General features: G+C 53.5%; 8 protein-coding genes across 8 annotated transcripts; 3 read left to right on the plus strand and 5 right to left on the minus strand.

The window, feature by feature from the left end:
- Positions 1-1,159: 1,159 nt before the first annotated feature.
- On the plus strand, positions 1,160-2,755 carry BO95DRAFT_445128 (RPAP1 family protein). Its single transcript, XM_025587072.1, has one exon. It carries the CDS (start codon positions 1,193-1,195, stop codon positions 2,645-2,647), a length of 1,455 nt encoding a protein of 484 aa, XP_025439858.1. The 5' UTR covers positions 1,160-1,192; the 3' UTR covers positions 2,648-2,755.
- Positions 2,756-2,848: 93 nt separating this feature from the next.
- BO95DRAFT_445129 (anaphase promoting complex subunit 1) lies at positions 2,849-9,384 on the minus strand. The gene has a single exon (XM_025587073.1). The coding sequence runs from the start codon at positions 9,229-9,231 to the stop codon at positions 2,992-2,994; it is 6,240 nt and encodes a 2,079-aa protein (XP_025439859.1). The 5' UTR covers positions 9,232-9,384; the 3' UTR covers positions 2,849-2,991.
- Positions 9,385-9,660: 276 nt separating this feature from the next.
- Positions 9,661-11,883, plus strand: BO95DRAFT_208300 (uncharacterized protein). The gene is made up of 2 exons (XM_025581092.1): positions 9,661-9,821; positions 9,891-11,883. Exons 1-2 carry the CDS (start codon positions 9,760-9,762, stop codon positions 11,791-11,793), a joined length of 1,965 nt encoding a protein of 654 aa, XP_025439860.1. The 5' UTR covers positions 9,661-9,759; the 3' UTR covers positions 11,794-11,883.
- Positions 11,884-12,985: 1,102 nt separating this feature from the next.
- Positions 12,986-15,617, minus strand: BO95DRAFT_484011 (translation initiation factor 2A; the record flags this gene model as incomplete). The annotated part of the gene is made up of 6 exons (XM_025590322.1): positions 12,986-14,446; positions 14,508-14,736; positions 14,797-15,205; positions 15,263-15,334; positions 15,411-15,480; positions 15,542-15,617. The coding sequence occupies 6 exons, from the start codon at positions 15,615-15,617 to the stop codon at positions 13,224-13,226; spliced, it is 2,079 nt and encodes a 692-aa protein (XP_025439861.1). The 3' UTR covers positions 12,986-13,223.
- Positions 15,618-16,975: 1,358 nt separating this feature from the next.
- Positions 16,976-17,909, minus strand: BO95DRAFT_455057 (uncharacterized protein; the record flags this gene model as incomplete). Its single annotated transcript, XM_025588301.1, has 2 exons — positions 16,976-17,747; positions 17,839-17,909. 2 exons carry the CDS (start codon positions 17,907-17,909, stop codon positions 16,976-16,978), a joined length of 843 nt encoding a protein of 280 aa, XP_025439862.1.
- An 891-nt stretch (positions 17,910-18,800) lies between these two features.
- On the minus strand, positions 18,801-20,517 carry BO95DRAFT_445135 (glycosyltransferase family 8 protein). The gene is made up of 3 exons (XM_025587074.1): positions 20,233-20,517; positions 19,698-20,133; positions 18,801-19,646 (listed from the first exon to the last, which is right to left on the minus strand). Exons 1-3 carry the CDS (start codon positions 20,279-20,281, stop codon positions 19,166-19,168), a joined length of 966 nt encoding a protein of 321 aa, XP_025439863.1. The 5' UTR covers positions 20,282-20,517; the 3' UTR covers positions 18,801-19,165.
- Positions 20,518-21,005: 488 nt separating this feature from the next.
- Positions 21,006-23,221, plus strand: BO95DRAFT_208364 (putative sucrose transporter). Its single transcript, XM_025581093.1, has 4 exons — positions 21,006-21,312; positions 21,384-21,423; positions 21,495-21,816; positions 21,869-23,221. Exons 1-4 carry the CDS (start codon positions 21,152-21,154, stop codon positions 23,071-23,073), a joined length of 1,728 nt encoding a protein of 575 aa, XP_025439864.1. The 5' UTR covers positions 21,006-21,151; the 3' UTR covers positions 23,074-23,221.
- BO95DRAFT_394310 (uncharacterized protein) lies at positions 23,092-27,657 on the minus strand. Its single transcript, XM_025583689.1, has 3 exons — positions 25,944-27,657; positions 25,463-25,496; positions 23,092-24,778 (listed from the first exon to the last, which is right to left on the minus strand). The coding sequence occupies exons 1-3, from the start codon at positions 27,216-27,218 to the stop codon at positions 23,370-23,372; spliced, it is 2,718 nt and encodes a 905-aa protein (XP_025439865.1). The 5' UTR covers positions 27,219-27,657; the 3' UTR covers positions 23,092-23,369.
- Between the last annotated feature and the right edge of the window lie 271 nt (positions 27,658-27,928).

Here is a 27,928-nt window from a genome sequence, read left to right on the forward strand (position 1 = left end):
TGGGGGCAATGGTGCATCGAGAGGGTGGCCGGGTTGAAAGAGGTACGATGAGGCTGGATAGGCGTTACTGCGCGATATGGGGAAGGAATTCGCAGTATATGGAGTCCAGTTGACGCGCGGGAGTGGTCCGGAATCTGCAATAGCAAGGTTGAGATGCAAATCAGATGGTCCCCGATAATAGAGATGCGCTGGAGATGCAGACAGAGAGAGGGGGGGCGGCAAAGAAGGAGGAGCAGGAAGTGGAATCAGGCACTCCTGGCGGAAAGACGGCGCATAAAAGGAACTCAGTAAAGATCAATGGGAAAAGAAGACGAAAATAAAAAGGAGAAAGGGAAAAGGAAGAAAGAAAAGGGAAGAAAAAGAGGAAGTGGGAAAGGTTGCGGATTGAGAAAGAGGGGAGAGAGTTGAAGTATACCAGACGGACGGGAGGGCAAGAAAGAAGAGAAGAAGGAAGAGGAAGTGGGAGAGGAAAGGGAAAGGGAAAGGGAAATGGAAGAGAATAAATTAAAGGGAGGGTGTTTTTTTCGCTCGCTCTCAGCCCAAGGCCCAAGCAAAGAGGAGAGAAAGAGTAGGAACTACGAAGACGACCACGACAGCAAACAGTCTGGTCAGTAACTGGTAAGTTAAACTGCGGGCTGGCTGACCAGGCGCCGCGTTGGACTTGTCGAATTTACCAGTGCTCTGATATCAATTACTTCCGTTTCTTGACTTATTGACCTCAATTGTAATAGACGATAGCTATCTATGGAGAGTGGCTGGGATGAATTGTGTATTATAGTCTATAAGAGAGGGATTTATTGTAATGGTAGTTGGTTAGTTGATCATTGGAAGAGAATCAATAGTCCCGAGTGCAGGATACAAAGTACGTACCGTTCTAGCTACGGGACTTGTGCCAATTCATCCATTCATTCATCCATCCATCCATTCATTCATTCATTCATCATCCGATATCAGATTAAGTCACATGACACTTGAGACCTAGCCCGATCAGGCAGTCCAACCAAGTGATCCACTAACCTTCAACAGGACTAGCTCGTTAACTTTTAGCTTTTGAGCCTCATGCTGAGTCAGACCAGCTATTCCTCTTTGGGCGTGTTCTTCAATCCTTCCCGTCCACGCATTTCCGACCCGGGCTTCACTCTTCATCATCATCTCCCAACCTCGAACCTCCACCAGGTGTCCGATTACTATCATGGTTTTCCGTGGCGACCGGTTTATTCTCAACCTCGACTCTGAGGATGAACAAGAAGAACTCCCACCCGCCTCCTCTGAGGGGGCCTCCACCCTCGCCATTCCCGGGATGATCGGTGAGATTCGTGAACGCGCCCCCGCCGCAAACCCCGCGCCGCCGACCCTCAAACCCACCACCACCGGCTTTCCCGCTCATCGTCGGCGCAATAAGCCGTCTGCCTTCAAACAGCGCCGAGCTCAGGACTCACCACCAGCCATCGCATCGTCCGCAGCCTCTTCGAACATCCCCACCGAGAAGGACGAGAAGCAGGCCATCGCGGAACAGAACGACCGACAATTGGCCTCGATGTCGCAAGCCCAAATCCAACACGAACGTGAAGAGCTTCTCGAGTCTTTGGATCCATCTCTACTTGAGCGATTCCTCCGTCGAGCCCGTATCGATGACGCTGATTCTACCCCTCGACCATCATCCACGGAGCAACAGCCTGAAAAACCAACCGAAGATCATGCACATAATCCAGCCACTATCACCACCACACCACCACCACCACCAGCATTGAAACAGGATGTACAGCCCTCTAACCAGCATCAACAACCACTACCCTCATTATCCTCGCCACCACCAGCAGAAAACAACTCCGCAATCGACGATCTCCCACCCGCTCAACTCCCCTCCGACCTCCATCCTGCCGCCGCCGCTTCTCTCCCCCTCTCCGGATCCGTGCACTTCCCCACCGCCCCCTCCGCATCGTCCATGCCGAATCTCGATCCCTCGTCCCTGAATTTCCTCTCCGATCTCCAAACGCACTACTTCCCCAACATCGCCCACGACCCTTCCAGTCTCAGCTGGCTGCAACCTCCCTCCGCCTCCGACGAAGACCCCGACTCGAGCTCCCCCTACCACCCCGCCAGCACCGCCCAGGCCATCCATCCAGCTCATCTGCGCTTCTCCTTACTGGGCACCATCATTCCGCCGTCGACCTCATTGTCACTTCCCACAAGTCTAGGATTGCATCACCACGGCAAAGACCCCCACGCAGCGGGGTACACGATCCCCGAGCTGGCGATCTTGAGTCGCTCGACATTCGCCGCACAGCGGTGCATCGCGTGGCAGGTCCTGGGCCGCATCTTGTTTCGACTGGGGAAGGGTCAATTCGGAGAGAGAGGAACTCCGCTGGTTGAGGGATTGTGGGCCACAGTCGAGAAGGAGGGAGTGGTCGCGGGCATGTTGGCGGAAGCGGACGATTCAGGAAATACCGAGCGTGCCCAGAAACGAGGGCCGCAGAAGGAGGAGGGAGAAGAAGAAGAAGACGCGTCCACATCCGCCAAAGATGCAGGGAGACGGCGACACCACGCCAGCGCGACCGCGTGGGCTGTGGAAGGAGTCTGGCTGTGGCAGATGGGCGGCGGAGGGGATCGTGGGATTCTCAAAGAAGGCGCTGTTCGCTCTCAGTGACACCCCGGACTTCTTTTATCTCGGGGAACCAAGGGGATTGGAGGCGAATCCAGCTTGGAACGGTATGAAGTCAACGAGTCTACAACGGATTTTTTTTCTTTTTTTGCGTAATACTTGTATAAATCAACTCGCATGGAGAGTCACGCCCGGTCCAGCGATAAAATCTTTCCTCTTTTGTCTACCTCACTACAGTAGTATAACCTCCCTTGGATTAGTAGAATATAAACGAGCACAGAATGTAAACATCTTAGCAGGTCATCAATCATATACCCTGCGGCACTGCCGTAGCAACAGGGAACAAAGCAACTGATTCTCTCCATATCATATATGATGCACACACCTCCTCACTCCGAATCTCCAATCTGTACCCCCCAGATCTTCCACCTAGTCTCCTCGATATAATCCCTGCGCAGCCACAAGCCATCAGAGGAACCACCCTTGCCCTCCTTGTCCAGGCCGTCATCAGCCCGCGAGTCCAGCCAGCTGAATAACAACCGTAACTGCCAAAACCGGTCTCGAACCTCGTCCGCATCAGCGGCCCGACCTCTGGCTGCCTGAACGATACCATGCACCGTCCGTTCCAAGACAAGTTGGATGTCTACAGCAGAGGGGCGAAGCCAGGGCACGGCCGTCAGCTCCGCCGTCGGGATTCCGGAACGACGGCGCCAGCCGGCCGAGGAAGACTGGGGCAGGACGAGAGCTTTCTCGCGGACACCCAGATCCTGCAGAGAATCCAAAGCAAAGATCCATTCCCAGAGGTTGTGGGCGGTTGCACTGGGGGTTCGTGGCCCGCTCAGAGGGGTGACTTGAGCCGGGACCAACAGGCCCTTGCCTGATTGCGTGGCGATTGTTGAAGACGGAAGGACATCCTGTGCGTCGCTGAGACCAGAGAGAGTCGACACGAAGGCTGACGACGCGTCTGTGGAGTTGTACATAGCCTTGCGGCGAAGGTAGACCGACTGGTCGCCTTGGCGAAGCTTGTCACGTAGATCAGGTTGAGCGGCAAAGTCCAGGACTAATGGCCAGTAGTCCGCGTGGCGAATCTCCACGCGGGTCAGTCCGCTCAGGTCGGGAAGTAGGCAGGGTGCCGTGACGGTACGACAGATGCCTTGAACATTGGTCCAGGTTATAGGGAGGGAGATCGGCCGGCGAGAATCGAGATCGCGCGGCACCAGGCAGCGTGGTTCGGCAGCCAGCACCCACAGATGGCGGAACGCCTGTAGATGGCATTTGTTGTCGAGTACGGTAGTGGGGAAGATGGGGTAGAGAGAGCATAGCAGGGATGCAATGGCCAGGTCCGATGTACCCAGAGTGTAATTGCCACCGCCCAGGAACAACAGCCCTAGTGCCATGTGTGAGGCCATATGGCTGCCGTACGGCGTGTCCGAATCCACGCGTCCATGTAAAGACCGCAGCCGGCGAAAGAGGGCCAGATCGCCAGTGCCGGCCATGACGGCGGCGGCTGATAGGGCCACGACATCCTGGCAGTGTCGCACGGAATTGCGCGTCAGCTTGGCGTCGTAGTTGATCGCGGGCAGACGGCAGATGCGGATAAATTGGTCAAGATAGGCGAGTAGAAGATCGCGGACTGCCGGCTGAGCTGAGCCCGCATAGCGCAGACCGAGTGTGAAACACAACCCCGCAACAATATTGAAGAACGGCATGTCATCGCTCTTTAGTCGGCGCACGCTCCTCAGGCGATACCGTCGTCGATAGACCGGTGGCAGACTTTGCACAAACCACTCATCGGTGGGCCGGATACGATCCCACATGATCAAGTGACGTGCAAGGGTGCGCAGAAGGAAAATATCTGGGCGGACGTAGTCAAATCTCACCGTTGTATCTGGGATGTCGATCTTCTGCGCCAAAATTTCGTCATTGGTCTTCATGAAGATTATTGCTAACGCAATTGTCGCACCAGCTGTGGCTCGATCTAATACGTGCGCAAGATCCACGTTCTTGGTGCCCACAGTCACCGCTAGCAGTCGCTCCACAATTTGCATGTCGCGCATACCACGAAGGTCTTTTCCTTTGCCGAGGTTGATGAAGCCCAGTGCCAACCCGGCCGCAAGACGGTATCCTTCGTCCCGCAGATCATCGTGAGCTGGGCTACTTTCCTCCTGCTCGACGTTCTCAATTTCGGACAACATGACTTCGCTCATACGTCGGTGCTGTGAGCCGCAATACAGCAGACCAATCCCCATGATCCCGGCCGTTTGGGTCAGTGGCGATAGGTTGAGCTCAGCTGCACCCAGTGGCAGCATCCGTGTAACATGAACGGAAAGAAGGCGGGTAATAAGGGTATCCATTGTCCCCAGGTAAGAGGCCGAAAGACCAAGCAGCAAGCCAATCGATGTCATCGTATGTTTGGGTGTCAAATACTTAAAAGCTACCCACTTAGCCAGCGACTTAAGATGGCCATTGAGGCCCAGAGCCAGAAGGAAGCCGGCGTGTCGGTTGGTAAGCTCCTGTGGCTTGTTGAAGAGGATCCAAGAGGTATCAATGCCCTTGGAATTTCTGGAGATAGCCAGGCCCGTCGACACTCCGTTATGGAAGAAGGCCCAACACACCTTCTCCTCACTGAAGGAGGCTCGGTCTGCGCTAATCGTTACATTCGATGGTTTCATAACACATTGCAGCGAAAAGGAAGGAATAGGAAGTTTCTCGGTCAAGAGGGGCAGGCGACCGCTGAAGGCCAACATAGCGCGCCCAGTTGGGATAGAAAGCGTACGCAGGGTCACTAATTGCACTACTTCTTTCTGCGCCTCCAACAAATCCGAATCAGTCCACTCTGGCTCGGGTACACATTCAGCCACTGGGGCCTTAGACTGGTTTAGCAACCGTGTCGCTTCAATGAAACGCTTATCTTCGCGGAAGATCAACCTTGTCACGGACAGCCGATCTGCCTCTGCAGATATCTCGAAAGAATTGGTTGCATCAATGTCCAGAGCCGAAACACCAATGTGATGAACGTCGCGTACTGCTTCATGCGACATTGCAGGCTGCAGCGGCGCGGGCGCAGGCGGCGGTCCCGAATCGTTCCCACCTAGGGAGATACTGAGGTCTTCACGATCGATGAGCTGAAGCAGCGCTGAGCCCCAGGAGGTCGAGGCGTATATCTGTGATCGTAGGATAGTCTCATATAGGGGAGTGCTGACACCTTCCGGGAAGGTCTCGATTATGTTCTTTGTGAACCCCCAACGATAGAGAAGCTGCACCCGGTCCATTGGCGTCGAGCAGGTGTGTACTTCTGATAAGAAACCATCCAATGCCAATGTTCGCGGGGTGAGTGCGTAGCATTCTTGCCACAGGCGACCTTTTTTGGGGGACCGATCAGAACCGATGACAAGGTTCAAGAGTGTGAAGAAAGACCCGGTGGTTCCACTCCATGCCTTTTCGAGATGCAAGAAGATCGAGGGGGGGGCGAACGGCTCGTCGGGAACATCTAGCTTGGATATACGCGTCTCGTCAAATTCCCAACGATCCATACTAGCCATTTCGGTTCCGAGATAAGTGTCCTCTGCCCAAGTCCAGGACGTCCATCCAAGCCAGCCACCGATCTGGGCTAGGACAGGAGCAAGGAGGCCCAGAGATTTATGCGACTGTTCGCTATCGCAAATGAACAGCTTGTGCTCTTCCCGAAGGAGGTGCAACGCCACTAGAATCGTACATAGTGCTGTACTTCGCAAGCTTTGGCTGAATGACAGCGCTGTAGGTAAAGACCCTTCTGAGCCCATGACGGAAACGCCCTGCGGACTATGCAGAAACTCCCTGGCCAGAGCGATGCAACGAGTGAGGTAGGTGTTCCGACGATAGGTGGACTGGCTTGAAGGGGATGGCGCGCCCTGGCTGAGTTCGCTGTCCTGTGCGTCTTGCTCTACAACCCAGCCCCAGGAGCTGGTGTTCATCCATGATGCCACCACACCAGTAGAGCCAGACTCCTGGTCGAGCATCGCCTCCCAACTCTCCGAATCAATGTATGTTCCGCTGCTTGACCGCAATAGCCCCTTCTTTCGTCGCGTGGGCCTGACTGGGTTTCTTGTCGGTTTGCATTCAATAAAAGGAATTGCCATTGAGAACAGGACCAGAACCATAGCTGTCCACTCCAAATCGTCATCGTCGACATCTCGCCCATGGAGCCATTTCATTACCTCCCACCACGTTGACAGAATTCCATCACCTGCCTTCTCAGAATCTGGCAATGCGAACCGGCACATCTTGAAGACATTCTTCACCAATTCATTGCTAGGCTCCATTTTGATTTGAAGTTTATGTCGGCGATTAGCCGAGTCGATGACATCAAACTTCCCTCGCACAGCTGGATGATCGAGCCCAACAATGGCAATTAACGAATCAGTCATTAGGCGTCTGACGCCGCTTTCTCTGCGACGACTTCCAGGAGTGTTTAAGTAGATTCCGTATGCTTCGTGCAACATGAGGTTACGCGGCAATTCGACCGCCTGCGGTGTACCCCACGGAGTTTGGAGATGCAAAATGCCTTGGCCATAATCGCCTGTTCTTACGGTCATGAGTCTCGATATACCGCCATCAGTCACCTTGCAAGCATCCCATACGTCTGGGAAATGCTGCACGCCTGAAGCTTGAACAAGTAGCGAGCGCTCATTCGACGCGGCACCCTTCTTAGACTTCTTGGTGAACATGCCTCCATCTTTCTTTGGGATAGCAACACGATCAACTCGAAGGTTGACAATAGTCATAGACTTTGCCTCTTGATCCACTAGGCAGAGGGCCAAGGCTGCTGAGTTGCCATGCTGTGCGTTTCCGAACTCTGACGGAGAGAGCGTAACGATCTTCGGTCGTCGTGAGGATGACTTGAACCTCAACGGGGTATGGAAGGAGCCTGAGAACTTGGAAGAAAAGCTCTCAACCTTGGTCAGGAGTACTTCTTCTGGAAGCCCCGAAGCCGTATCTTTCAGGTCCATGTTTTCAAATCCTTCGAAGAGACTTTCATTGTTTAGTTCTTCCAGAAGCCTATCCACCGGCGCATCAATGAAGCTGCTCGTAGTACTGTAAACCGAACCGTTGCCGGGTGGCAAGGAGCCCCTCGGATTGAACCCAAAACTCCCCCGAGTGCTACCAGCACCAATGGACTGCCGAAAGTTCCCGTGAGGCATGGAGCTCGACTGACTTCCTGTCGCCAGATCTGAGAATGTGATTCTATCCTGGCTGGATGCCAGGTCCGCTCGTGCCAACAGAGAACTCACTCGTCGGGAGGTCTTGAGTGGCACCCCGATATCTCCGAAGTCCTGGCCCAATTTCGAGGCTAGGTCGTCCTCATCTGGCCTGCCGTCCGTGGAGTACTGCGACAGGGACAGGCCGGATGTGTTCCACGCATCACCCCTGGGACCAAAACTTTCTCTCGCACCTGACGGGCGGGCAGCAGGTGTGGTTGACCCAGTAGTCATCCCGAAGTGGGAGCTCCGTCTTTTTGATCGAGTCCCACCTGTGTCTCGTCTCTTGTCCTTTTTCTTCTTGGAAGCTGGCGCGAACTCATCTTCTCGATAGCGTGCTGTCCAGATAGTATAGAGACCTGTATTCATGTTGGAAGTGACCACGAGAATCAAAGGTCCATTGGCCAGATTTCGGCTCAGCCCAGATAGCTCATCACTAGGAGATACATAGACAATCTCGTCGGCAGAGTCGAGGACATCCAAGCCCGAAGGTCGGGTGTGAACACTTGTATGTAACCATCGGGACGATTGTTTGGTAACTACCAGGCCCATCTCCGAATGGGGGTCCATGAGCGAGAAGACGCGGGGCAGCTCCGCTTGTTTGTTGATGCGTGGCCGTAGACCTTGGTTCTGGGCAGGTGAAATTGTCAAGGATGGGCGACTTTTTCTGCCTGAGGGGATATCAAGCGTCAGTGACGCTCGGAAGTCGGGCAGGTTTGATACAAAGGAATTCGGAAGAGCCATTGGAAGAGGACTCATAGCTTCTTCCTCAAGCACTTTTCGCTGAAACAGCAAGCCTCGAGGAGTGGCAAAGACCGAGTCGACTTCGAACGGAAGAGGGACGACATGGCTGTTGCCAGTTAAGAAGAAGATATGGGCCTGGGACTTGAGTACCACCACTAATGCGCGCGAAATGTTGCCCGATTGGAGTCCATCCGGCCTTGCAGCTTTACCATCTCGCTGATCAATCTTCCGCTTGGTGTTGGAATGTTTCGGCTGTTGGTGGCCTGTGTCAACATGAGATTCGCTGGAGTCTCGAGAGCGGGCAAGGACATTATGCATGGGCGCATGATCGGCGGCCTTTGTTGCCTTCGAGAGACTTGCTTCGGAGCGTTTGATCTTTCCCACTGAGAAATTAGCCAGCAAGGCATGCCGAATATCTTCCTTCTCAAGATCTAGGCGGAATATTCTTTTCACCACCCCGGCTCGCGACCAAACTGCGCAACTCTTGGTCCATACGATCTCATCTTCAACCGGACCGTTGAAATCTTCATCGACACCGGTGGTCCACTTGTAGAGGTCCTCGGATGGATTGGGGGGAAGAAGACCTTCGGCGACAAGGAAGGCGACAGCCGCAGGTTCGTGGAGACCGAGAGACCGCACGGCAGCCATTATCGGCGGCGCAAATGGTTGTCGATGGGTGTATTAGCGGATGAAGGTCTGGCAAATGGAGCCAGTAACAGGGTCATGTCCATTGTCGTCCCGGGCGTGTGTCAGTAAGAGAAGAGAGAGATTCCCACACCAGAATCGAGAAAGTGTTTGGAGGGGTGGGGGGAGGTTGGGTTGTGTATTGAGTATAAGATTAGGTAGACGGAGGGACGGACGCGCTGGGGACGCGGCGGCGGGACTGAAGTTAATCTCCTCCTCCGCCTTTTCCTCCTCCCTCCAACAACCATCTCCAAGACAATCCGCAATTCTGCATTCCTCTCTATTTCTTTCCATCTCTCACTACTCTACGCTCCTCCCCCTTGCCACTATTGGAAACTTCTTCTCGGGAATGGTGGTTGTCAGTCTTCTGGACTAGAAATCCAGCAGATTCGTGCCAAATCAGCTGAGCTCTTCCAACAAAAGCTAAGCTTCAAAGCTCTGCCCACCTCTCAGTTTCGCATTCCATAACCAACCCGCAAACACCTTGAGACCATGCCATCGTTCCCATCGAAGCCTCTGGTCAGACCCAGAGATGACGGTGGCTTACAATTAAGGTAAGTTTTGGCTTGAGTCGCGAAGAAAAAGACTGCCTGAATTGACCGTGGCTGCTCCTCCCTCTCTAGCTATCAACTCCCCCATCGTGTTCATACGGCAGCCGGCTACCCCCTTGTTGCCCCCAATGGCTCATCGATTGTCGTTTACGGCTACGAGACGGGTCTAAAGGTGGTTTGGCGAGGAGGGAAACCTTTCGCCACGAAGAAAACTCCTGTTGCCCAGGCAGATAAGCCCCAGAAGCCCGCTCCACCCCCGAGTGACGACGCTGTTATGATCATTGACTCCGACGACGAGAGTGTCGCAGAGATTCAATCGTCTATCTCCAAAGAAGAACCTAAAGCTCAGTTCGAGGAAGAAGAGCCCGAAGTGGATCCTGCTTATCCATATGAAAGTATCCTGCGCCAGGTCGACATCCCCCTGGGGAGCAGGGTTCTTCATCTGGCAGTACCTCGCATTCTACCTGAAGCAGCTCGCTCATCACTCGACCCATTCCCGCCAACCTTAAAAGAGCTCGTGGTCGTTGCTGCCGTATGTGCAGACTACTCTACGCGCGTGGTGACCATACCCTTGGCTCCCCCTACCCCTCACCAGACCAAGATTAGGGTCCAAACCATTTCCATCAGCGGCGGAGTATCCCATCAAGAACTTCCCCGCGGGGTCAGCGTCACGTTCACGTATCAGGAGACCGAGAACAAGGAGCAGAACCTGTCCCGCGGCCAACAGCATGCTTCTGGGCGGTGGGACCTTCTCGTCGCCACCCATTCCGCAGAGTCGGCGGGGCTGCTTCTAATCCACCGGATCCCGATTGCAGATGGGCATCGGCTCTGCGACGATGCGATCGAGACTAAACGTCGATATCTCCCGGCTCCGGCCACGAACATCTCATTCAACCCGTCTGGCTATCCCACGCCGCGCCACTCTACATTGCTTGTCGCTTTCCATAGCGGCTGTGTCAAAGTGTACTCATGTTTTGCTACCAAGCGATTCAAGGCCTCGCGCAGGTCTTCCAGCGTGCAAAGTGAATTTGAGACCTCCCAGACGGAAGGAAAGTGGCACATCAGCCTCTACCCTGGCTTCGAACAAAGCGTCTCGGGCCTCACGCGGCGCAAGACTGTGATCAGCGCGGAATGGGTACTTGGAGGACGAGCGATTATGGTCTTGATGTCGGACGGAGAATGGGGGGTTTGGGACTTTGAAGGGACCGGTCCGGGAAACATCAAGGGTCCGCTTGAGCGCCAATCCAGTGTGCAGGGCGTGACCGGCGGCTCTTTGACAACCTTTTCTGTTAGCGGACGGCTTTTGAACCCACTCCCCAGCGGTCATCACTCCGAGACTAGTGTTCCTTCTTTCGAACATCGACCCAGGTTCGCTCCCCTCACACCGTCGACCAAACGTGTACGAGAGGATACGTTGTTGAAAGGCGGCTCGGCCAGCACCGCCAACTCGTCGTTGTGCGGAGGCATCTCCGTGTTTCAAACGAATACTTGGAGAGACCCCATGCCAGATGAGGCAATCCTACTGCGACACGGTAATCAGACCGCCGTTATCTCTAGTTTGTTGTCTTTGTGGCGAAGTGCCATCAAGGCCACCGGCACGTTTGATCCCTCCAACCGCTGCCGGGTGTCCACCCTCCAGGACGTCACCTTCATGGGTGAGCGCCTCAAAGGAGTCGGTCATCTCCCCGTAGCCGCCAGCCGCACACGCGGCTCCGAACAGCCGCCATTCGACTTGATTCTCACTGCCGAACATCGAATCTTGATCCTTGCGCCCAAAGTGATCGAGCCCGAGAACGTCCCAGCCGGCACCATGACCGTCGCTGGGGTCACATCAACTGAGAGCGACCAGCAGCGTCTGCACAAGGGCGAACTGGACGTAGACGGGATGGACCGACTCCTGAGTGGGATGGCGAGCGCCAAACGGTCGATCGGCATCATGGGAAGCCCAATCAAGCGCCTCCGCAACTTTACCTGAACTGCACCAAGCAACGTCGAAGAAAGGCCCTGCAGTGTCCTGTTCAATGCGACTGTGATCTGAAGCAAGTCAGCATATCTCCTAACGAGCATTTGGAGTGTGACTGTCCGCGACGCTCCCAGGACCGCCCCCTACACCAAACAGCACCTCTCATCCCGTCAAGAAGGTCAAACAGATAGGATGACCAAGATACCCAATCCTTACACGTTTACATCTTTCGGGACATTTTACCGTATCCTTCTTTCATTCCCATTCCCTTGTCCCCCTCCCCCCCTTATCCCATTTAACGCACACATCGTAGGCCAAAAAAACTTCCGCACTGCAAGGTGGAGCGCAAGGCGAGATCAATACCTTGAAATCCCTCATCTCCCTCGGAGAAACAGGATAAGCTCTGTATCTGACGCGGTACATCAACAACCCATCCTTCATTTCCATCCACTTATTAAAAGTGGATTCGCGGGGAAAAAAACCCCCCATCCCTACCCACCAGGTCAGGCTTCTTGAATGACTGGAGTCTTTCTCTCCAACGCATGCAAGAATCACGAACCATTCCCTCCCCCATGACCCCCTTATCCAGAACGAGCGGCCGTCTCCGCTCCCTTTCCCTCATTTCTCCCCGTGGTTGCTATCGATCTTCGTCTTCCTTTCTATGAGGTTATCTGTGCTGGACTTTTCCTCATTGAGGAAGTGTTAAGGACAGGTAGGCCGGTGGATGGGATTGGATCAAGGTGAGGAGGGTCCAGTGGGAGTCCATTCCTGCTTTTCTTCGCCACTTGTGAAAGACATTTTCTACATCGATAGGCAACTGTGGAGGAGAAAAGGGTCGTGGCTGGGTTTGGATGGGTTGGGGTGGGAAGTTTGGTGGTAGGTGGGCGGATGGGAACATTCATCAACTTACTGTAGATATTACGTGTTATCTGTATCGGTGTCAGTGGTCACACATTGTAGGTAGATAGATGTTGAGCGATATCGCTTGAGTACACAGGTAAATCAAGAATTACATCGGATATATTGTACATGGTTTTTTTTTTTTCGATTTATGTTATGCATACCTCTCACATAACACCATTCCGTCCAGTACTTTGAATAGTTGCAGTATTCATCGGCAGTCACAAATCAGCACATGCATTTGGCATCAATTAAGACCCCCTCATCGATGAGCATAAGAAACTGTGATCAAGTCATCAATGGTCTAATAGATAGTATATATTTTTCTCTCTCCTAACCACTTCTATATATACAATACATATAGACCCTATAGATAGATAGTATAGTATGCTTAAGCACCTCAGTGAATTCCAACATGCAAGCAGAACGAGAAATGAACACATCAGATCGGCGAAGATGATCCCACCACGTGGAGCGGGGGTAAATAGCCACAAGGAACTATATGTACAAGCAAAGGGCAGACACAAAGTACCAACCTAGCCTTAACCATTGTAGCCCAAAGACTCCAATTCCTTGCGCACCGCGTCTTCAGTGTGGATCTTCTTCATCTGCGTATCCTCCAGCTTCTCCCCACCGGCAAGGCGCATTTTCAGCTCGTCGATCGCCCGGATCTTCTTCAGAAGCCCACGAATCTTCTTGTCCTGCGCAGTGGGTGCTCCGCTGGCATCCAAAGCAGCCTCCGCCGCCGCAACACTGTCAATGGCTTTGGCTTGAGCATTGGCATTGGCTTTGGTGGAAGTCCCATTGGTTTGCTGGTTGTTCTTGCGCTCGTTGTTCTGGCCCTTGGACCGGTTGCGCTCATGAGCCTTGTCGCCGCGGCGGTCGGGGCTGCGAGTGGACTGGCCGGCAGCCGGCTCACCCTCACCCTGCTCATCCTTCTGCTTCTTGGCTTCACGCTTCTTCTTGTTGCGGGCGGCCGACTTGGACAGCTTCTCCGGCTGCTCAACGCCCGGAGGCAGAGCCACGCCTCCTCCAGGAGCGGCTCCCGGAGGTAGAAACTCCTCGGCAGGCTCAGCACCAGGCACATCACGTCTGCGAGAGCGACCGAATCCGTTCACGACACCACCGGTAGGCGTGCCTTCCCGGATATACGCAGCACCGCCCTGGTCTTCACGCTTGAAAGCGAGAGGAGTGAGCTGGCCACGAGCGCCGGGAGGGCGGTACGCACCCGCGGGCTTGACAGGAGCCTTCTTGGTGCTCAGGTAGGCCACGGCGGAGGGATGAGGGGTAGGCAGAGGATTGAAAGGATCACCGAGTGGGTGCTGCTCCAGAGACTGGGGACGCCAGAACACATCATAAAGCTCAGTCATTTCCTCATTATACATCAGAGCGCCGCTCACGTGCCAGATACGAAGTCCGTTGTCCACGCGCAGGCGGGGGCTGGTCGTGGCGGTTAGAATGAACTGACCGTCGGGAGACCAATTGCAGACACTGGAGTTAGAAGCCTCTACCGTGGCGATCTTGTGGTAGTTCTTGTCCATGTCGTAGATATCCATCTGACCCGCAAGGTTACCGAAACCGGCCACAAGGACGAACCGACCGTGCGGAGAGAATTGAATGGTGTTACGAGGGCCGAGCGGGAAGCTGTGCTTGGGAACACCGCGAAAGTTGAAAATGGTGGTTTTGGCCGGCATGTAACCATAGACCACACCGAACTCCTTCGAGTTGGGAGACCAGGTCACATCGTGAATCGGGCCTTCCTTGTCTATTGCAGAAACATTAGTACACCATTATCTAGAGTTATACCACATGCACCGATTACATACCCAGATCCACACGGGAGTCGAAGCCACCACCTGCACTGAGCAAGTAGAGGGTGGTCTCGCCGTAGTAGCTCTTGCCCGAGCGATCGACATCCGTCTGGGCCAACACAATCAAGGTTGTGCCCTGCTCGTTCCACTTCAGCTGGACCTTGTCACCCTTGAAGAAAGTCTTTTGCGAGACAGGAGCGCCAAACTGAGGCACCAAAAACACCTTGACGGCGGCAGGTTGTCCCTAGAAACCCAACGTCAGTATACAATCGACGCGGCTGGTAAATGAGCTCTGCATGCATACCTTGCGCTCCGGAATGAAGACAGCAATGGAAGTATTCTTGCCGGGAGAGATGGCGAAATCAGCGACCCCCTCAACTCGCAGCTTGTTCCAGACCTGGGAGAGGTTCTCGCTCTGGTAGAACTGAACTTCATTGGTGACGACGCGCGCGCAATGACGCTCATCGGAGGTGTACTGAAGGTTCCAGCCCGTCTGCGACTTCTGGACGAAGCTGCCCACGACTACATTTTCATCTTCGCTGGACACGACCTGCCAGACCTTCAGATTCTTCACAGCATCACCATTGGCATCCTTGGTGGGACGTTGCCAGGTGATCAGATAGGTTCCAAGCGGCGAGAAACCCAGCTCGAAGACGTTCTCCGCGGCAATGGTGGAGACAACGTGTCCGACAGACGGATCAATGATTGTCACCCTGAAATATAGTCAATCACGCTGTTGGTTGGCTGTTATGCAGGAAGAGCTAACATACTTGTCGGGAGAGGCCCAGGCGAAATAGCGACCGCAAGGAGAGTAAGCGCTACAACGGAGGTTTCCCTCAGGTCTGCAACCACGAATCACGATCAGTAAGTTTTCCTAGAAGAGGACAGTGCCCATGGTCCTGGGATGATGGGACATACTTCTCAAATCCAGACAAAGGTCCATAGACTGGGGCCGCATCCAAGATGCCAACGCCCTTGACCGTGCGGTCTGTAACTGATTAGTGTTCTGTTCGATATGTTGGATGTGCACCTCGATAGCCTGCAGAGACGTCGTCGTGAAGAGCATGAGGCGGGGTGGGGTTCGAGCGGGAAGGACCTACAAGCCAACTGTGTAGGAGCTGCCATTTTCAACGATGTGTTATATCGGATGATACACGGAATCGCAAATTCACAAAGCTAGCGGAAGACGCGCGCCGAAAGTCGCACTGACAGTTCAAGAAATCTGACAACAAATCCTCTGAAAAATCCAAGGTGTGGACGAAACAATGGCCGCAATTCAACGGTTTAATGGACGGGCCGATGGTGGCAGAGGATGGGGATGAGAAAATGTCGATCGAATCGCGAAGGATCGAATCCGAGAATAGGTTGCTACTGGTGGAAGTAGCTGGAGAAGCAGGTGGAAGAGTGAACAAAGCCGCGACGAGGACGTTTAAGGACGTTTGAACTGAGGCAGTGAAGAACAACAGGCACGCGCGCACGCGCACACACACACACAAAGACTGTGTAAACTGGGCGGGTGAAGCTTGGCAGATAGAAGGGAGGTAGATCTTGTGCTATGAAAAGTCCCAGAGTGTTCCTTGTGCTTGACAAGTCAATGCCAGCTGGTGAAGATGGACAGGGAAGACTGAATTGGAACTGTTTGAGAACGAAGACAAAGAAAAGAGAAGAGGAGGTAGAGAGTAGAAGTGGGGGGGGAGGAGGAGGAGAGAAGAAGAGGACGAGGTGGGGGGGAAGAGAAAGTTGGTGATGGAAGAAAGAGGCGAAGGAGAGAAGAAACAAGAGAAAGAAACTGGGACTAAACTTGAGTAAGTTGTTGCAGAGCCTGAGCCAGAGCCAGAGCCTGAGGAACCCACCGGGTGGTGGCACCCACAGCCACTACTAACGTTACTGGGTAAGGTAAAGTATAGAATGGCGGGAGCCGCCGAGGACTCAGAGACTGGCTTTACTCACTGAGTACGGAGTACTTACCATCTATCTTCTTCATTGGGCGCCGCCCGCCCACTTTTTGCCCACCTTCTCTGGCTCCCCAAAAGCCCCAAAATGTTCCAGACCCGGTTTGATTATCTCAATCATCAATTGGTTTCTTCTGATCGTTGACTGCGTAGAAAAGAGATTCTAGTGATTTGTTTTCTCACTAATTCTGTTTTTTTTTCTTCCCCATCTCAAAAGTACACTTCAAAAGGTAATTCATTCGTGCTTCGTGGCAGTCAGACTTGGAAATGGTCGCCAGCCTTATTCTACAAATCCTATTTCGTTTTCTTCTTCCTGAGGTGGACTGGTCGCCCAACATCGCCAAACAAAGCCTATACAAATACATTCTCCTCCTTAATAATCCAACCCCCCCCCCAACCCCCCAATCGCTGGTAACAAGACTTCCCTACGGAAAACAAATACACCCACAAAAATGAACACCCCCATCCCTGAACGCCAAACAGCCCTAGACTAAACCTGCACCCGTCGAATGTGTTTGGCAGACCAACCAACTAGATCTCCGGATGTGGGTTGCCACTTTCCGCTGGAGTGGCCAGGCGAGGGGTTCTCACCGTGGTGTCTACCACATTCGGGTCATAGGTCATTCCATCCACCATCCGAGCATCCTGGGTAGGCTCGGGAGTAACGGATCCAGTTGGGGACGCGGTGGATAGCAGCATTGCCGTGTCGCCGCCCGAGTGCTGCGAGGCCACGGGATTGACGCGCACCAGCCCTGGACTGCCGAAGGATCCTGGTCGGCCTCCTGACGAGGTCCGATTCAGCATGGGGTTCGAGATCGGCCCACTGATAGTACTGGCGCCCTCTCCGAAAGCGACCAGACTGGCATCGCCCTCATCGCTGAAGTTGCCCACACTCGATGTGCCGTCTTCCGGGTACTCACTCATCTTGTCCGCGTCGAAGGCATCACTGCCGCTGGCCCACGTCGTACGGGCGCCCACACTGCCTGTGGCACTGGCACTGCCCACCGTGCTGCGCTCTTTGATTCCCGATCCGCTTTCAAAGTACCCGGGGTGGTGAGGCGTGGGCACAGGGCCGCTGGATTGCGACGTACCACCCGCGCGGGCCGTGGCCACTCGTTCTAAACCGGCCAGGCGCGAGATACGATCGGCCCGTTCCGCTTCAAGAGTACTGGTAGAGGTGGTGGATGCGGACGGAGAGTGATGCGCATGACGACCGTAGGGGTGCGGCTGGCCTTGGTGACCGTCCTTGATGGCAGTGGTCGACAAGGCCGAAAGCGAAGTGGTGCCGGAGTTCGGAGTTCCTCTGCACAAGAATGTCGCGATCTCATGTCAGTCTACAAATTGAGGTGGAAGAGACAGAGAGCACGAAACAGTCAGGTGGTGGGTGGTCTTACGGTCCCATCTCAGAGGGAGTCACAGGATCCGACGGCGGCGGGGGCAGGTTGATCAAAGTCGGGGTCGTCATTCTGTTCATCTTGGGTTGATTGTAAGCTGGGCCCCGAGACGGTATTGGAAGAATGGCTTGCAAGGAAGTGTAGCAGTCAATCCAGTAGGATGAGAGCGGGGAAGTGGAAGCTGGAGGTCAGAAGAAGAACCCTGAAAGTAGATAAGAGGATATGTGGGGCCCTGAAGAAGAGGGAGGAGAGTGAGAACAAGAAGAAGGAAGACGACGACAAAGGCGAGGATTGAGGAGGATGGCGCATTCCAGGCCGGTTATTTAAGGTGTAATCTGCCTCTCCCTCGGTCTCCTGGGAAGGTTTCACAATGGTGGGAGCTTTCAGATGCCAGCAAGATTGATAGATTGATAAGAATAGAACAATAGTATGGTATAGTCAGACGTAGAGTACGGATGGGAAGGTGTAGTTTCTAGGCGGCAAGTAGTTGTGGTGAACGGAGGAGGGCGCAAGAGTGAGGCTGATGAGTGGGCCACCGGAGAGGAAGGGGATGCGACGATGAAGTGGATGAAGTCGCCTCCTTTTATGTTAATTATCTGGGTAAGTGAGCACAAGTCGCCGTTCTTCCAAGTTGCTTGATCCACTGCTAGTCTGGGATGTCTGGGATGTCTGGGATGTCTGGGATGTTTGTGGGGGATGGGGAGAAGTTTATGGTCCACAAGATTTCCCGTGCTGGAGAGGAATTACTGGCTGTAACGTAAGGTACTGGCTGGACTGGCTCTCTTTGGCCGGTTTAGTCTACCAAATGGCCGCTGATTTGCCTCAGGCTCAGCGCTCCTGGAGAGCTGGAGTGCAACCACTCTTTCCGTCCCCAGTTCGGTGTTCCCATGATGTCATACACTCAGTGAAGCTAATGACCGTACGGAGTACAGAGTACGGAGTACGACCAGAGGTGATAGTGGGGGTTCTTTGTATTGATGCCTCAGGCTTCAAATATTGAACGGTGGAGTACTGTACAGTACTCTTGTACAGTACGTACTAGGTATGTCAAGTCAGAGCTCCATCCAACCTCCCAAGTCCCATATTGGAAAAATCATAATAAATGGAGAGGTGGCCATCCATCATCGTGGCGTTTCCTTCCTGGAATATCAGAAAAGCACTTCCTTGAACCAGATTCAGTAGCTCTGAATCCATCGCTGCCACCACCATAGATTCAGCTACTGCTGCCTCAAGGGGAGGGGCTATTCATAGAGCATCGCTCGCCTGATCTGACATGTCCTTTCAATTCCACTTTCCACTTTCCAACAGCCATCTTATTAGAGTAAGTCTAAAATTGGTCATTCACCCCCTTTTCCCGCTCCTCCTGCAGCCGCTCCTCCGTCAGTTCCCACCACCAGGCGTGCGAAGCATCTCGACTGGAGCGCGGCACTAGGCTTTTCCGAATCTCCTCGGGCTCATCCCAAGGCTTAGGGCTGAGGATGTAATGCACATTCTTGACCCGATCATCCCTCCAGATGGCGTCGTGCACCCCCTCCCATCGTAGGGTCTTCAACGCATTATACACATATGGAAGGGCCACCCACCGGCCATGGAACACGTCTGAGAGGAGAGATTGATCTGCAAATTCATAGTTCGATGTGACCGACGAAGCCAATTGAGCAACGATCTTATCATAGATGGCTGGGGACGGGTTGACCACCTGTAAGCCACCATTGGGCATCCCCAGACCGGCTGTGGGCGGTGCCCCCTCGATCTGGGCGGCTTCCGGGTTCGAGTGCTGGGAAGTGAAAGCGCAGTTGGATGGGATCCTTGTCTCGTCAGTTCTTCATGTATCTCAATGGCACAGCATGGTCGCATACCAATCCTGCGGGTAGTGGGATTTTTGAAGCGGATTGCAAACGCAGGCATGGCTGGCAGCGAAAACTCGTGGTCCAGTTCCTGCCAGAGCCGGGGGGTCCAATTCAAGATCCATCAGCTCATCCATGTTCTGGCGGACCAGCATGTCACTGTCGAGCTGGACCACCCGCTCATACTCGACGAGCGAGAAGGGCGTAAGCTTGCTCCAGCAATCGTAAAAGCGCACGTCGTTGACATAATCCTTGGGGACTGAGGGCAGCAAATAGGGGACCCGTTGCTTCAGAACGCCGCGGGCATCGAGGGCGGCATGGCCCTCATCCGGAAAGGAGTCTGTGTAGAGCACGACTAGGGGATACTTGGAGCCCACTTTGCGTAGCGAATACTCCAAGGTGAGCAGTCCTGGAAGATATGCCGTATTCGTAATGAGAGTGGTCCACACTGAAGGGGGGGAAGGGAAATGGGATTAGCTATCATTCCCAAGTCTACTAGAAAAAACCAAGTGGTAGTGAGGGTTGCTTGGGTGGGAATGAAAAGTACCTTTAGTGGCATCAGTTATGCGGGGAAGGTCACTGGTGGTGGTGGTCATGGCTGATTCTCTTCTCCGCGTTTCACAGGTGGGACTGGCAACGACTGGCAACGATTGAAGGTGCTGTGCTGGTTCGAAGAACGAGAGAATACGAAGCCGCAGGAATCAAGGGTAAAGAGTGGAAGAGGGTTTAAGGGAGAAGAGGGAGAAAGGAAGAAGAGGAAGAAGAAGAAGAAGAAGAAGAAGAAGAAGAGAAAGAAGAAGTGATAAGGGAAGGACAAGGCAACCGATGAAAGGCGCAATCGGCGTCTGCTTCTTCTAAGTTCTAACGTTTATCGGAATCTGATTTGATTAATATTATTATTATTGTACTGTATGTATTATTGATCGATCACCTTTTGGGGTCATGCAGTCAATCCTTTCTAACCGGGTTGGTGTTAGTGAACCATTGTTGACTGGCCCTCAAGTATCCATCATTTCTTGTCTGGCGTCCAGAGTAGAACATCCTCTTCTACATTGACACATTTTTTGTGCTCATCCGATCGACATGTAGTAGAGTAGAGTAGAGTGTGAGATAGTTAGTGTATGGTCAATGAACCGAACTTCATAATGATTGATCAACAAATCAACAAGATTGGAATTTCTACAGTAACCCTTCCGAGGCGGTCAGGGTAGCTACAGTAAGTAACGTTAACTGTCAGTACACTCGGCTGTCAGTAACTTACTATTATTTGTCACTATCCAACTATAGTTCTTCTCTACACTTAACAACTTCTCCCCCTTCATTCCCTCCTCTGCCCCTCTCTCAGATTTGACCATCATCTGCTTCATCCCCCCCTTCCCCCCCCCCTCAACCCAATTTTCCGCTTCTACTTCCTGCTTTCCCACGGACTTCCGTGTCACAGGGTGGATTTCCTGTAGAAATTGCCCATGACGGAGCCTGACCACGAGGCGCAGCCTCTAATACAGGATGGGCGGATTGAGGCAGGCTTGGAGTCCTCAAGTCTTCCAATGGCTCAAGACCGACCTGAGCTGTTGGAAGCACCTCGAAGCAGTTGGTATCTCTTTGTCCTGACTTTGGGCATGTCAGGGTGAGTCGGGGTAAACTGTTGAGTCTACTATCGACTAGAGGGGCTAATTGGTTCGTTTGTCGCATATTCAGTCTGCAGATTGTCTGGTCAGTTCAACACTCCAGTGGATCGGTAAGGGGCAATTCAGCCTTCAACAATGGTTACTTCGTTGCACATACCCCCATGACTAATTCACATATAAGCCCTATCTTCTTTCTCTGGGAATGAGCAAGGCCATGCTCGCTTTTGTCTGGATTGCAGGGCCTTTGACCGGTATCATTGTGCAGCCATACATCGGCGCACGAAGCGATAATTGTCGCATTGCCTGGGGCAAACGGAAACCGTTCATGGCCCTGGGTGGAGTAGTCCTTGTCTTCTGTCTGCTGACTCTGGCCTGGGTACGGGAAATTGTTGGTGGTACGCTCAGTCTGTTCGGCGTCGATGCGCAATCAGATGGAGTGCGAACGACAGTTCTTGTTGTTGCAACACTGCTGATGTACTGTCAAGACTTTGCCATCAACACCAGTAAGCCAAACCCCACCGCCGTTTCCTGGCGCCTCAACTGACAAGCACACAGTTCAGGCGGCAACCCGAGCTTTCATTGTAGACAACGCGCCTGCTCATCAACAGGAGTCCGCCAATGCCTGGGCAAGTCGTCACAACGGCGCTGGAAACATCCTCGGCTATGTTCTGGGCGGCATGGATCTCCCCAAAACGTTTCCAGCCCTAGGGAATACCCAATTCAAAGGCCTTTCGGTCATCGCCAGCGTCTTTCTGGCAGTCACCCTGTCTCTTAGCTGTGCCTATATACAGGAAAGGGACCCGCGCCTCGAGCCCTTGACATCGACCAGGGCGGGCCTTCCGTCCTTGTTCCGCTCCATCATAGACTCGGTCCACGGCCTCTCAAGCCGAATCCGACGGATCTACCTGATTCAGGTCCCGGCGTGGTTCGCATGGTTCTCCTTCCTCTTCTACGCAACCACCTATATCGGCCAACTTTACGTCAACCCGATCCTCGACCAACACCCCGACCTCCCCGAAGAAGATGTGAATAAGATCTGGGAAGACGCAACCCGCATCGCGACGCTCGCGCTCCTCGTCAACGCCATCGTCTCTTTCGCAGCCAGCATCATCCTGCCTCATCTGGTCGTCCCCTCGGGGCAGACATCTCTCTCATCCCACCATCAGCAGCCACCCTATCCTCCTAGCTCTCACAGCAGGAGCTGGAGCCGTCTACATTCGCGGTTCCTCCACATCCCCACCATCCGCGGCCTTACCCTCCGCCGCGCCTGGCTTCTGTCCCACTTTCTCTTCGCCCTCTGCATGTTCAGTACCTTCCTCATCTCCACCCCGGCCCAAGCATCCATCATGACCGGCATCATCGGGATCTCCTGGGCCATCACCTCCTGGGCCCCCTGGGCCCTCCTGGCCACGGAGATCGCGCGTCGCCAGCACGACGACAAAGCACACGGTAGTCGCCATCCGGCAGCGCGCAGGACCGATCCAGAGTCAAGGGCCGCGACAGCCCAGCGACCAGTTACATCCAGAAAGAGACCCGCTCCCAACCAAGCAGGCATTACCCTCGGCCTCCACAACGTCGCAATCTCCTTCCCGCAGATCATCTCCAGCGCCGTCAGCAGCCTGATCTTCCGCGCGTTACAGAAACCCCGCGCCGAGCCGTGGGATGCCTCCACCGGATGGGTCATGAGACTCGGAGGGTGTGCCACTGTTCTAGCCGGCTTACTGACCGTTGGACTCATGGAGAGCAAGGAAATTCTATAATGATTATTTTGGCTGGCTCGCTTGCGGAGACAAGAAAGCGTGAGACTGAAATAATATAAACTCCCAACAATAGGATGGTACAGGATCAGTCCAACCACTAGAATCGTATTTCATATAGTGACATGCAAACCATTAAGCTTAGCCGAGGATAGACTCGAGGAAAGAAAAGGCAAAAGTAGAAAAGAAACCGCTATGCTTCGTCGCTCGTTGCATTTCAACGCACATGTTTACACAACTTTAACGATACAGAACTATGGGATGGTATATGTGATCGGTAAGCTGGAAGTTAGCGGTCTTCAATGACTCGCCTTGCGACTCTCGTAGTGACCGCGTAGGTCATCCACCTCCTTCTGTAATCGGGTGAGATCCGCCAAAATGTCGTTGGCGTTCGACGGATACGGAATATAGTCATCTTTCGCAGCGGCGACCGGTGGCTTACTTGACCGGAGGCTGAGGCGCACACTGTCTGGACTGTGGTTGCCGGATCCGCGCGAGCGCCGCGGTGGCGGAGGCGGGGGGTTCTGGAGCGAGGCGCGCTTGATTGAGGGACTGGGCGAGGCCGCCCGCCCAGGCTCCCTGGGGGTCCACGGGGTGGGGGAATCAATCTGTAGTGAAAGGCGGTTTGAGGAGGACGAGGACGGCACCGACTCCTCGGATGGCGTGCTGGCCAGGCGGGGATCTCGTGTCCGGGTGGGGTGCAAGGACCACGAGCTCGGACTCGGGGGCGGGATGGCCACAGAAGCAGCAGCAGCTGTAGCGTCTGCTTCTGGCGGTATGGAGAGTCGTACCGGGTTCACTTTAGCGGAAGTGGTTTTTGACCGCCGCATCTGACTATGTCGGCGGCTCAATGGAGGGGTCGGAGGCCGCTTGGATTGCGACTGGCTCCGACGAAGCACGTCGACCGGGGCTGACTGGGTGGAACAGCTCGTTTCCACGCCAGAGAAGTAGTCCGTCGCCGGTTGGGCTGGACGGGGTGAGTACGATGGTTCTGAGGGTGTACCACGGAGGGAGAATCGGCTGGAGGATTGACCGGGAGTGGATTGGGAGTGAGAAGATGTGGCGCCCGGACTAGGATTGATGAGCCGTCCATGGTGACTCTTGGGCGGCGGAGGGGGGGGCATTCTGTCACGATTTACGGCACGGCTGGCAAGCGGACGAGGACGAGAATCGGTTGAGGAAGGCGTTCCCAGCTCTACCCGGCCTGCTGACCGCAGGGATGGTTGAGAGACATCGGGGGTACTGCCGTCAGAAGTACGGGTGTATTCGGTCGAGGCAAGGGACACAGAAGAGCCGGTTCGTCCCATTGGGTGGGCATTCTCTTGCCATGATGCCACAGGCCGACGTTGCGTGTGATAGTTCTTGGTCCTGATTGTCTGCGAAACCGCAGCGGTTGGCTGCACTGCCGGTGACCTTGCCGATACCGAAGGGTGTGAGTCTACAGCATCGACGATTGACCCGTCAGTATCTTGGTCGTCGTCATGGTGATCATTTTCCTGGTCACTGGCGAAAGAAGGTTGATGGAACGGATCTGTATCGGATTGATCATCGGACGAAGCGGAGTCGACGAGTTCGGGCGGATGCGTGGAGGTTGAGAAGCTGGGGAAGCTATTCGACCCCGGAAACGGTGAAGGTTCAGGCACGGAGACGCGAGATTCTGGACTGTAGGGGATTGAGACTGTCTTGGATTGAGAGGGGAAAGTAGTATCTAAGATGCCGTTGAGTCAGTAACAACAACAATCACTCGAACAGTCAAAAGTCAATGGATGGAAGATGTGCCTCGCCCAGGCTGCGATGAATGAATGCATGAAAGCAATCCGGAACCGTCGGAAGAGACTCACTCGCGGGCTGGCTAGGGCGGAAAGGATTGGATCCAGACATCGCGAAGGAGGAAGTGGAGAGCAGCACTGACCATGAGAGAGGGGAGGAAAGGAAGGGAGAAAGTAAGAGCATAAAAGTCTAGGTCTAGAAGTTAGAAGTATAGAGATAGAGATAGATAGAGAGAGAGAGAGAGAGAGAGAGAGAGAGAGAGAGAGAGGTATTGAAGTGAGTGAGAGTGAGATGGGAAGTGGGAGTGGGGAGTGGGAGTGGGAGTGGGAAGAGCTGCTGAGCTGAGGGGGAGGATGTAGTAAGTAAGTTAGTAGTTGAAGTAAGGAAGAGAGAGAGAGACCCCCATTCATTATTCATTCATTCATTCATTCATTCATTCATCCCGGATTCCCCGCGCGGCTTCCACAAACCCATCCGCAGAGTAAACACACGCCTTAATGCAAGTATTGTTGTACTGTACCCTACTGTGCAGGAGGTCTATGAGTAGCTGTGCGCATTATACGAGCTCATAAACTGGGTTGTGTCTTCTTTATTGTAGGTAGGTTACCTAGTGGTGAGTGACTGTAACAACTGTAACTGTAACTGTGATGCTCATTCTACCCCTTCCCAAAGGACCGTTGAACCGGTTCCGACAACATCTGACAAATGAAAAAACAACAATGATGCCCATGGTTATGAGTCTGATAAAATCCAAAGGAGGTATATGTTACAATGAAGATAGTAAAGAGAAGGACAAAAGAAAAACAAAAACAAAAACATAAGCATGCAAAGACCAACCACAAAACCCAACATACCCCCACCCAATAGAACACCGTCAGTTGTACAGTACAGACACACAAAAGTAGTAGTTAATAAATGGTCATCATCACAGTATTGGCTTTCTTCAAGGTCAATGCCCGAGAAAGCAGGGTATCAACACGCCCGTGTATCAAGAAGACAAGTAAAGAAATAAAATAGAGAGGTAATTTGCATCCGGGTGGCAGGCTGCCGGCCCCAGAGGTCACGGCCGTTGTTCAATCGAGGATTCATTGCTCGTCATACACGTGCCACTCGTCGTTACCAAAGAAGGACTGCGCCAGACCTTTGCCACTCGCGGTCGGCTGGCTGAAGGCAATCTGTTCCTTGGGGATTTCCATGCCGTAGATGAAGTTGCTGACCACACAATCCAATAAATCCATGGCAATTCCCTTGCGACGCGAGGATTCCGAAGTCCAGATCCGAGAGATTCCCACGATAGCCGGGTGGTGTTCGTCGCGAACGGTGACCGAGGAGTCGGTGGTGCCTGGGGCCGGGGCGGAGGATTTCTGGATCGGTCGGGATTCCCAAATCCGCTCGGTCAAACAGGCCCCCACGCAGCGGCTATCCTTCATGTGTAAGAAGACCTTGTAGCGATCTATCTTCTCCGTCGTGCCATTTTTGCGTAGGTGAACCGGTGGCTCTGTCTGGCTCCATAGAACTTCGTCTTCGATGATGGGGGAAGAAAGTTCCTTGCAAATGACCTCGAGCACTTTCTTGGCCTGGTTCTTTGCCGTTGGGGATGCTTTGCGATCGACAATGACTACATATCCCTCGTCAAAGCGAGTGGCTTCATAAACCCAACGAGATGCGTTGGCGCGCATGAATGCCTTGCCCAGATCCACCCCTGTCGAGTTCATTTCGTGGAATTTTTTGTGCGTTGCTGCGTCCTCCGCATTTGAGGGCACATATTCCATACCGCAGGTCGCACAAGTTCGCCGCACCTCACAGCCAACATCGATCTGCATCTGCTTCAAAGCGCCCGGTTGTTGCAATTGCGGTGTCGCTGGGGTTGACGTGGTTGCCGTGGTTGCCGTGGTTGCCGTGGTTGCCGTCGTCGTCGTCGCGGCCGCGGCGGTCGTCTTCTTCTTTGGGGGATCCATCGAGGCACGCACACTATTGGAGTTGACCTCGGTTAAAGGCGTGCTGTTACCGGCAGCATCTTTGGTGGCAGTGTGCTTGCGTTTGAGAAAGGCAAAAGTCGGTTTTCGCGTATTGGCGGGCGGGGGGCTTAAACGTGGCGGGGGCGACGATGGAGGCGTCGACAGATCATCATCCTGAGTTCCTTCGGAGAGCACGACTGAGTTGCGACGTGATGGACTGGATAGCACGGCAGCGGATGATTCTCGGATGGCATATTGAATACTATTCTCCGCCTCATCCGAGTCGAAGCCGGATAACGCGACGCGTCTTTTTTTGGCGGCGGGTCCCTGGTCATCGTCATATACGCGCCACAGCGGACGCCCGTAAGTTTTCATCATGAGACCTCTTGAGGAGCGCGATCGCGTCAGTGAGGCAGACATTCCATTTTTCAAAGAAGGGGGAACTCACCGCTTGAATGAATTTGTCACAGTCCACGGCATCTCCCTGGATTAAGTCGAGCGACACACTCAAGCGAGGTAAATCATCTATGGCGTCTGTAAAGGAGGCAGGATCACTTGTGCTGGAGGGAGGGATGAGGCTAGAAATGGTAGGGGGGGGGGGGGGGGCAAGCTATAGGAAGAAAGGTAGAGGGAGGGAGGGAGGGGGGGGAAGATCTTTCAGATGAGAGTAAGGAGACGGTGAAGAATCGAGTATTTTGGAAAGGTGAGGGCAGTGATGAAGAGATTATGAATTTCAGTCAACGGCCAACAAAGTGAGAGTAGGGTAATGGAGAGAAGGGAAATAGGAATAATTATTTTTTGGAGGTTAAGTCAAGGGAGGTGGAAAGAGCAAGAGATAGTTAGATGATGGAAGAAGGCGGCGGCGGCGGCGATGATGATGATGGAAATACCTTATGGCAATAATAATAATTATTCGGTGATCGACGGGAACGCGTGAGGTCACTAGTCCCCATTCGGTCATATTACTTCTAGAAGAGAATAACGACCAGGAATAAATTAACGCCTTTCCTCATTCCATCCATTCATTCATTCAAGTTGATTCAATTGACTAAGTTACTTATTGATTTATTATTCATTCTCCATCAACCCACCAAGTACTCCGTACTACTCACTCAGTACTCGACAGCGAA

Source organism: Aspergillus brunneoviolaceus, assembly GCF_003184695.1.
Source record: "Aspergillus brunneoviolaceus CBS 621.78 unplaced genomic scaffold BO95scaffold_54, whole genome shotgun sequence".
NCBI classification, from domain to species: domain Eukaryota; kingdom Fungi; phylum Ascomycota; class Eurotiomycetes; order Eurotiales; family Aspergillaceae; genus Aspergillus; species Aspergillus brunneoviolaceus.